This window comes from Arabidopsis thaliana, assembly GCF_000001735.4.
Source record: "Arabidopsis thaliana chromosome 1 sequence".
Lineage (NCBI taxonomy): Eukaryota > Viridiplantae > Streptophyta > Magnoliopsida > Brassicales > Brassicaceae > Arabidopsis > Arabidopsis thaliana.
In genome coordinates, this window is record NC_003070.9 from 22,626,632 (window position 1) to 22,636,607 (window position 9,976).

Consider the following 9,976-nt stretch of genomic DNA (forward strand, 5'->3'; position numbering starts at 1 on the left):
AATTTAGTAAGATCCTCAACTAATGGGCATGCACACTTTTTTCAATAAGAGTTTGGGAATAAAAATAGAGATATATAATAATGATCATTAATCTATGCATATTTTTGGACCTTGATTTTTCAGTAAATAACTTAAGTAAATTATATATATGATATATCATACTTAGGTACAAAAATTCAATACTATATATATATATAATTTAATTTAATTAGTTTTGTCAATTTAATTAATGTAATATTTGTATCTCTTAATTATTAATTACTGTTTTATTGAGAAATAAAAAACAAATTGACCAATTTTAAAATATACTTTAAACATATCCTTACATTAGCCAATAAGTTAGTAAAAATATGAACAAATGGCATGCATATATTTTTTTCCATAATATTGTATTTTTTCAATAACATTGTGGAAACAAAAATAGAAAAATATAACAATTATGCATGCATATCTTATATTTTTTTATTTGTTAAAAGCTTAATTTGGATCTTGATATAATATTGACCTAAAACAAAATCAATTGCATATATACCATAAAAAAATGTCAAAAAGACTCAATAAGAATGGATTAAAATGAAAGTTAACCATTGATAACTAAATCTTAATAAATGTGTCGTCATTAGTGTGTCGGACTGCAAAACTGTGGACTGCGCATCTGCCGTCGCTAGTGTGTCGGACTCTCTGTTTCACGGTGTCTCCAGGATATAATCCTCCTTTCCGGTGCCAGGTTATTATTCTCCGATTTGCATTTTTGTAACTGTGTTTCTCGTTGTGTATTACCGTGATCCAATCCCATATTTGGGGAAAACCTTTATAAATGAGAAGTCCATATTTATTAAAAAAAAAAAAAAAAAAAACTTAACAAATGGCATGCAAATCTTCTTATTTTTTTTCAAAAACAAATAATGGATTAAAATGAAGAGTTAATCAATAAAGACTAAATCTCAACAAATGGCATGCAAATCTTTTTATTTCTAGTAATATTGTAATTTTCTCCAATAAGAATGTGGAAATAAAAATAGAAAAATATAACAATGATATATACATATAACATCTATAGATCTTGATGATACAATATTGACATAAAAGAAACTAATTGCATATACCATAATTAAATGTCAAAAAAATTCAATAACAATGGATTAAAATAAAGAGTAATCAATAATAATAAATAAATTAAACAATAATCATCTAATTTCTTTTGGTCGGTGATAACTGATAAGTGTTAGATTATCAAAGATTGTGTCAGTGACTCGAAAGATTTTTACTTTTTGCGAATCCTAAGAACAAAACAAAACCGTGTGAGGCGACTAAACCGTCAAACGAACAACTTGTCGCCACGTCAGCACACGAACCACCCACGTTGGTTCCTCCTCCGGCTCAAAGTTCACCACGTGTCTTTCCCCAACGGCTAGTTTTTTTGTAAGCCGTCTTTTGCTTACCAGCAAAAAGTAAGGAAGAGAGGGAGAACAACAAAATTTAAAAAATTTAGATATTTTTTTTTGCTTAGGAAATTTCCAGCATTTTCTACTTTACTCGTTTTCATTTAAATAATAATAAATTGACTTAAAAAGAAAAAGAAAGATAATTAATCTACTATAAGTAGAGAAGAAGTAGTAGTTCATTTTTCTTTGTCATAATATTAACACCAAAAAAGAAAAATTACTCATTTTTCTCTCAGCTTTTGTTCATTTCCCACAAACATATACTTTCAAGACTCACATCAACAAATCTCGGAAAATCTTCGGAAAAATCTTATTTATTTGTAAGTTTGTTTCTTGCTCTTAGGTTCACTTTTCATTTTCTCTTTATCCAATTCCTCTGTTTTGGGGATTCTCTGAAATTTGGGGAAAGATCTGATTTTTTGTACTTTTGCTGTTGCAGATTGATAAAAATGGCATTGGGGAAGAAAAGAATCGTTACCCAGAAGCCGAATTTGAGGCAACGTCGTGATGTGGATAATGGAGGATTAGGGTTAGGGTTAGAGTTTGTACAGTACAAGAGAGGATTTGGGAGAAAGAGGATTCTCATTTCATCTGGTGATGAGATGGAGGATTCGATTTTCACTTCACCTGTTGGAAAAAAGCTCTGCGATGACAAAACTACTTCGGTTGCAGAGGGTCAGAGTCGAGAGCTTGAAGATCTTCCCCTAGATATTCTGGTTCGTTTCTTCACTAACTCTTTCTTTTAATCTCTTTCTGGTTTTGTTAATTAGTTGTCATTTCTTCTTAATTTACAAAGTATCAATCATATTGAGCTGAAAGTTGAATCCTTTTGTTTTTAATCTGAGATTCAAAATTCGTTTTGGAAATGAGAAAGTGTTTAAATTTCTGGTTCATTTCATCAGAAACTCATTCTTAATCATTTCTGATTTCTGGGTTCTGTTAATTAGTTGAGATTTCATAATAATTTACTGAGTATTAATCAGATTTGAGCTGAAAGTTGAACCTTTTTGGTCTTTGAGATTCAAGAATTTCATCACAACTTATTTTTATCTGTTTGTGATTTCTGGGTTCTGTTAATTAGCTGAGAGTCTTTGTTAATTCAGCGAGTGTCAATCAGATTGAGCTAAAAGTTGAATCCTTTTTGTTCTCTGAGATTCAAAATCGTAATGGAAATGAGAAAATGTTCAACTTTTTCCATATCTGGAAAACTTTTGTCATTGTGCGTAAGATCGTTTGACATTTCATAGACACGTGTTGATAGATCTTGTGATTCATTATTACAGGTGAGGATTATCTGTGGGGTCGAGCATGAAGACTTGAAACAATTGTTTCATGTTTCAAAGACAATAAGAGAAGCTGTAAGTAAAATTTGGCATCATTAGTAGGTTTTGATGATACATACACCATTAGTTGATTCTGAATCTAAATGTTCTTTGTTTTTCTTTGCAGACAATGATAGCAAAGCAGTCACATTTCGCGTATAGTACACCTCGGAAAACCTCGGTTTTCCACCATGGCAGATTTGGTTGGGATAAACCGTTTGATGTAGAGGATGATGATGAAGAGATTGAAGCTCCGGGAGCTCCGTTGCAGAAAAGGTACCGTCTTTCGAGGATAAACCGCAACAAGGACGATTCCGGAGTCTCAGTGGCTCTATTCCACTGAATCAAACAACTTGGTTTCTTCAAGATTCTTAATTGAAGAGGAGGGGTTTTTAGTTATGTTTTTTTTTGGGTTTTGGTTTGGATAGGTCTCTGTAAATTGTTGTTAGATACAAAAAGAGAGATAGGGTTTTGGAAAGGCTAGCTTCTTTAGAAGGTCACAAACAAACTCTATGGGAGGGTTATAGATCTTTTTGTATGTTGTGTAGTGTGAATATAGTTTATTTGGTTTTTACAAAGTGGATTAATAATAAGAGATGCATATTTATTTCATTAGTTTTTAGCCTCTTGATTTCAATCTAAAGTCTTTATTTGATTACACACACACCACGTAATCAGCATTTGTCTCTGATGCTGGATTCGTATAACCTGTTTGAGCCTTTGTCTCAAGAACAGTGGCTTGGTAAGATAATTTGCTTTCATAAAGAGACATTTCAGTAAAAAAAAAACGCATTTCTCATTCTAGAGAGTATAAACAGAATCCATTTGGGCCCAAACGGCCTGAGTCATATTGGGCCCTTAACAAGTAGCCCAGCTCATATTCTCATATTTTTTGGCTTCAGTTATACAAACTCCTTACCAATCCTGTCTTTGAGCGAGTTTTACTAATTCTTTCTCCAAAATTTTTAGGTTGATACATAAAACTTAAAGCATATCAGATATAAACAAGTAATTGTTAATTTACCATCTTCTTGATCAATTTTATCTTAATATACAAATTTACCATCTTCTTGATCAATGTTATTGTAAATTGGATTAAGCAACATAGAGGTTTAGGTTGCTAAATATAGATGGTATGACTAGATAATTAGGTTAAAATTAAGTTTAGATGATTTACTAACCTAGCTATGTGGGTGGTTGTAAACCCTTTTGAATTGTCCAATTTTATATGTCCATGGAACAAGATGATTCTAAATTAAAAAAAAAAATGTTTGTCCTTGGTAGGAGTAAAACCACATGTCAAAGATATTCTTAAATACTGAAATGACTCTTGTACTAGAAGTTATCACAATATTTGACAAATGTTTATCAAAACTAATATAATTTACAACATAAATTCTCACATAAATAGTTGATATACATCTATAGTTTTAGTTTTTTTTTTCTATAATTAAACTTAAGATATATATTAGGCATTACAATCATAATAATTAAAAATTCTATTCAAAGTCTTAAGAGTCCTAAATCTAACTATTCACTGCTAATTATTTGTAATGCTAATAATACAAAACTTTTTTTTTCCCATATAAACACCATTGCATCATCTTCAACTCAACCCATTACCAAATCAATCAATTGGTTGAATACTAAGAAGTGAATCGGAATGCATAAATAATTTATAATAATATATGTAGTTAGTTGAAATTTATGTGTTGAAGCTTAAGACAAGGCTTCTCCTTTAGTTATTATCAACCCCTATTAGCCTAGCTTGGAGCAAATATGACTCCCATGTGGACCTTTTTATGTCGTGCACACTAAATTACAACATGTCATCGTCAAGCGATCTCAAGTTATAATCACTTTTCCTTCACGAGTTTATAAATAATTACTTTTCCTTTTTCTAGTTTTACATGACTCATATTAATCTTGAATTGGTCTAGTTTTTCGGTGATTTTTCTGATCAATGATTCGATTTATAATATACAAATAATTTGGGTAACATACTAGTAACAACTATAAAATGAAAAATCCAAACTTTGGAAAAGATAGGGATATCCGAAAATGACGAAGTTTTTGTAGTTTTTATTTTGTTAATGTTTCACCAATTATGTGATGAATTCTCTAGTGCAAGAACATTATATTGTGGTTTTCACGGGATCCCTATTTATTCGACAGTATCGTTGCAAGACATATTTACGATTTGATTGTTAAAATGCTTGTGTTCCTATTTAAAAATATGACATTTCAATTATTATTTTTATCAGATATTTTATGTTAAATATATAACCTATTAGTATGCTTCATTTAAACAAAAAGCGTGTAAGGAAATTCAGATTATAGTTCAATATTATCTTTGAAATATATACAATTATGATACACAATCACTTGGTGAAAAATTGATTATTTGTTCCAGTCTAGTAAATCGATGACCAATAAACAAGTAGATGATATAATATATAAATAACAAAGGTTAGGTTTTCTTTTTTATAATAGCTTTTTGTTATTGAATAATGATTATATATTTTGATTATTATATTTTTCGTGAAAACTAAGGAATATGTTGTAATGCGTTTGCACATATGAATATCTCCCTTCTCAACTACTCAAACGTCGATATCATGGATCACTTTCTTTGCTTGTTTTTTTGTCTTTCCAGTTTCCACACCTAACTTTTGTTTTTTTAGCATTACACTTACTTATTTACAGGATCTTTAATCGCATAATCTAATTTGAAAAAGTACACTAATTAGTGTGTCTTGTTTTCCATCCATCAAAGTGCCATATATATAAACAAATACCACATGCATGTGGTTATTAACATGATAGAAACATCTTAAAACCATTAACCACACTCTTGCATAGACAATTTACTGCAAGTAACATTTTTCTGATTATTAGAACCGTAAAACCAGAAAAAGAGAGATATTAATAGTAGCATTAATCTATATAACTTTACGGGCTCTTTGGTTTTCATGAAAATGCTCAAAATTCCAATGACTTATTTGTGTAGCTAGGTGTGTTCAATCTACGAGTCGCTTTAAACTTGAAAACTCAGAAAGTCAATAAAATTTCATGTGATTGATATCAATAGTAGCATTAATGATAATACCAATAGTCAAATTAGTTCTTCGATAGATGTACATTTCGGATCGCAAAGAACAAAGAAACAAGAAAAAAGAAAAACCCACTCACACCATGGATGGTATCAAACAAAATATAAGCTAGATGAGTGCTATGTAAAATTTAGGTTGAACAATAAAATCAAATTTGAAAGTTTTATTTTACATGGAGAAATTTGTATAATATCAACTACGATCTAAATTTGGAATCATGTGAAAGGTAGCCAATCCTTTTGCTTTACATTCAATTTTGCCATATATATTTTTGGCTCTTCATATTTCGTCACGGACCATTTCTTGTTTCCTTTAATATACGTAAGTTGAGTCAACTGTTATACATATATTTATAAGTTTCAACTGTTTGAAAATTTATAGTCTTTACAAATATTATATACGTATATATTCTGTAATTTAATACCAAAGTAGTTGAATGAAAATAGCTTGTATACATCTTATTCAATTTAATACATTTACTAATGTATTCCCGTGAAATTATATATCCTCCACCCTTTTTACAACAATAACTTGTGTTTGCCTAGTGTATTGACATTTTAGATTATAACAAAAATATTTGCTTGACGTTTGGTGCAGCGAATTTGTTAGCATTGGTGGCTTTGGCCTCTTCTTTTGTAACCATTCCCTCCTTTGATGGAGAGTAGTGATTTATAAAATCTTGTCGTCCAAAAAAATATATTTTTTTTATAACAAAAAGTAATAAGAAAGAGGATGAGTAAACTTAAACTACTAATATATACTATTGTCTACCAGCTTCAACTATTTCTATTTCCGGCTTTCTCGTACTTGTGTAGATATTGGTTGTTCCTTTAGAGTTAAGCTTCTATCTAATATCATGAAAACCAAAAACTATCTAATATAATTGATTTTTATATGAGTGCTTTGAAGTGAAATATTTTTACGTAAAATAATATAATAATCAAAATCCAAAAAATATGCAGAAAGTTTATGAGATTGGTAATTATGCTGAAAGTTTATGTAATCGAATTGTCCAACTCCACATTATGAATTTCATTACAAATCTCTTCCGTATAATTTTTAAGTTTCACTTGTTATTTATTAAACGCATGCATTTTCACATTGAAAAAGAACATTTTTTCAAAAGCATAATAAGAACCAAAATAATAAAATGATAAGAACACCAAAATGTTGAATTGGAAAAGAGAAAAAAAGAGGAAAAGAAGAGAAAAAGAATCGAATTCTCGAGGACCTCGTGCTCGTCACCAAAACCATTTTAAGAACCAACTTACCTTTCCCAAATACGCTTTTTCATCTAACCCCAAAAATAATCAAAATGACCATTATACCCTCACCTTCATCTTCCTCGACATGTCACTGCCTCCAACCCCACCGAGAAACGCCAGCTCCGTCAAATATTACCAAACTCTCTTCCCCTCTCTCTCTTTCCTCAAAACCCATTAACCATTACTGATAACCCAACGAGATTACCTGTGAAAGTCTTCGTCTTCCCATCATTTTCCCTCTAATATCCTCACTTTCTGAAGATGAGTTTGCTTTAAAACCACTTTGATAAGAACAAGAAAGAAGAAGACTTTATCAACCAAAATGGGTGAAGAAGCTTGTGAGGAATCATCAAAAGCAAGCATAGAGAAAGCAATCGAAGCAATATCTTCATTGATTTCACTCTCTCACTCAATCAAATCCTTCAACATCAAATGGCAACTCATAAGAACCAAACTCCAAGAGCTTTACTCTGGTCTCGATTCTCTCCGAAATCTCAATTCTGGATTCGACCCATCTCTCTCAAGCTTAATCTCCGCCATTCTAATCTCTCTCAAAGACACTTACGATCTCGCTACTCGCTGCGTTAACGTCTCCTTCAGTGGTAAGCTTCTGATGCAAAGCGATTTAGATGTTATGGCGGGGAAATTCGATGGACATACGAGGAATCTATCTCGGATTTACTCAGCTGGGATTCTAAGTCATGGATTTGCGATCGTTGTGTTGAAGCCTAATGGTAATGCTTGTAAAGATGACATGAGGTTTTACATTAGGGATTTGTTAACGAGAATGAAGATTGGAGATCTGGAGATGAAGAAACAAGCTTTGGTTAAGCTGAATGAAGCTATGGAGGAAGATGATAGATATGTTAAGATTCTGATTGAGATTAGTGATATGGTTAATGTTCTTGTTGGGTTTCTTGATTCTGAGATTGGGATTCAAGAAGAATCTGCCAAAGCTGTGTTTTTTATATCTGGGTTTGGTTCTTATAGGGATGTTTTGATCAGATCAGGTGTGATTGGTCCTTTGGTTAGGGTTCTTGAGAATGGGAATGGTGTTGGTAGAGAAGCGTCTGCAAGGTGTTTGATGAAATTAACTGAGAATTCTGAGAATGCTTGGTCTGTTTCTGCTCATGGAGGTGTTTCAGCTTTGTTGAAGATTTGTTCTTGTAGTGATTTTGGTGGTGAATTGATTGGTACTTCGTGTGGTGTGTTGAGAAATCTCGTTGGTGTTGAAGAGATCAAGAGGTTTATGATTGAAGAAGATCATACTGTTGCTACTTTCATCAAGCTTATTGGATCAAAGGAGGAGATTGTTCAGGTAAATTCTATTGATTTACTGTTGAGTATGTGTTGTAAAGACGAACAAACCCGGGACATCTTGGTTAGAGAAGGAGGAATTCAGGAGCTAGTGAGTGTGTTATCAGATCCCAATTCGTTGTCTTCTTCGAAATCTAAGGAGATAGCATTAAGGGCGATTGATAACTTATGTTTCGGGTCTGCGGGTTGTTTGAATGCATTGATGGGTTGCAAATTCTTGGATCATTTGCTGAATCTGCTAAGAAATGGGGAGATTTCTGTTCAAGAATCAGCCTTGAAGGTCACATCTAGGCTATGTAGTTTACAAGAAGAGGTTAAGAGGATAATGGGAGAGGCGGGTTTTATGCCCGAGCTAGTTAAATTTCTCGACGCCAAATCGATAGATGTACGAGAAATGGCGAGCGTGGCACTGTACTGTTTGATCTCGGTTCCAAGGAACAGGAAGAAGTTTGCACAAGACGACTTTAACATTAGCTACATTCTCCAGTTGCTAGACCATGAAGATGGGAGCAATGTGAGCAGCGATTCAGGTAACACAAAGTTTTTGATATCGATATTGATGTCTTTAACGAGCTGCAATAGCGCGAGAAGAAAGATTGCGAGTTCAGGGTATTTGAAAAGCATAGAGAAGCTAGCAGAAACTGAAGGTTCAGATGCTAAGAAACTTGTGAAGAAGCTATCAATGAACAGATTCCGCAGCATACTCAGTGGTATTTGGCATTCCTAATTTTATTTTGTTTCCTTATAGTTTTTTTTTTGTGAATTTTTCTTGAGTGTATATTTTTACAAAGGTGTTTTTGTTAGTTCTCTTTCCACTAATCCCAATTTCAATCCCATGTGACCTCCAAATTCAACTACAAGAATATTAAGATAGCTTTAGAATATCTCTTTTTCTTCTTTCTTTTTCTTCTTTCTTAATATTATTCTCTCTTTTTTAATTTGGTGAAATGCAAACAAAAAGAAGTTATTTTGGTGTGCAGTGGGTATCTTATCAAAAGTTTTCTTTAAGGCTTTAATATAGACTAAAGAGATTCTTCTTAGAAGCTGCAATGTTTAACACTTTTAGGATGACAATTCGCAACCAAATTGCTATAAACATAATTATTTTATTATGTTGTTCAATGATTAAATCAAACATTTCCTTACATTGATCCTTTTATAGCTTTTTGGCAGAATAAACATTAGATAAAATCATAAAAGTCGTTCTTGAATGGGCAAAACTTCTAAATAAGATATAAGACATACATTAAGATCCAAGCTTAGAGGATTTGATTAGAAAAACGAAACTAAATATGGGGAATAGTTTTGTATAAATGCATGTAATCTTGGAAGTATATGGGAAATGGGGAAGCACATGGAGTCAAGTGATAAAGAGGCATGTGAGGTTGTGTAGAGATAGAGTGATCTCTCGCATCTACCACAATTCAATTATATGGAGAGAGATAAGTGAGAGTGATGGATCAAATGAGAATTAAAAATTGTGTCTTCTTGTTACTTAAACTTATAGTGTTGTG

General features: G+C 32.0%; 2 protein-coding genes across 3 annotated transcripts; both read left to right on the plus strand.

Moving 5' to 3' along the window:
* Nucleotides 1–1,632: 1,632 nt before the first annotated feature.
* Nucleotides 1,633–3,389, plus strand: FBS1 (F-box family protein). 2 transcript variants are annotated; one of them, NM_104815.3, is made up of 4 exons: nucleotides 1,633–1,765; nucleotides 1,885–2,161; nucleotides 2,729–2,803; nucleotides 2,895–3,389. In NM_104815.3, exons 2-4 carry the CDS (start codon nucleotides 1,895–1,897, stop codon nucleotides 3,108–3,110), a joined length of 558 nt encoding a protein of 185 aa, NP_176329.1. In that variant the 5' UTR covers nucleotides 1,633–1,765; nucleotides 1,885–1,894; the 3' UTR covers nucleotides 3,111–3,389. The 2 variants fall into 2 exon arrangements, with proteins under 2 accessions (NP_176329.1, NP_001319283.1); NM_001333950.1 differs by lacking the exon at nucleotides 1,633–1,765 and having other exon boundaries at nucleotides 1,778–2,161; nucleotides 2,895–3,379.
* Nucleotides 3,390–7,142: 3,753 nt separating this feature from the next.
* Nucleotides 7,143–9,470, plus strand: AT1G61350 (ARM repeat superfamily protein). Its single transcript, NM_104816.3, has one exon. It carries the CDS (start codon nucleotides 7,468–7,470, stop codon nucleotides 9,187–9,189), a length of 1,722 nt encoding a protein of 573 aa, NP_564774.1. The 5' UTR covers nucleotides 7,143–7,467; the 3' UTR covers nucleotides 9,190–9,470.
* Nucleotides 9,471–9,976: the final 506 nt, after the last annotated feature.

What these genes read in the sequence shown, in the direction of transcription:
- FBS1 (NM_104815.3), top strand. Translation starts at nt 1,895, where the DNA reads ATGGCATTGGGGAAGAAAAGAATCGTTACCCAGAAGCCGAATTTGAGG. An exon ending in ATCTTCCCCTAGATATTCTG is followed by an intron (nt 2,162 to 2,728) that starts GTTCGTTTCTTC and finishes TCATTATTACAG; the next exon opens with GTGAGGATTATCTGTGGGGT. An exon ending in CAAAGACAATAAGAGAAGCT is followed by an intron (nt 2,804 to 2,894) that starts GTAAGTAAAATT and finishes TTTTCTTTGCAG; the next exon opens with ACAATGATAGCAAAGCAGTC.
- AT1G61350 (NM_104816.3), top strand. Translation starts at nt 7,468, where the DNA reads ATGGGTGAAGAAGCTTGTGAGGAATCATCAAAAGCAAGCATAGAGAAA.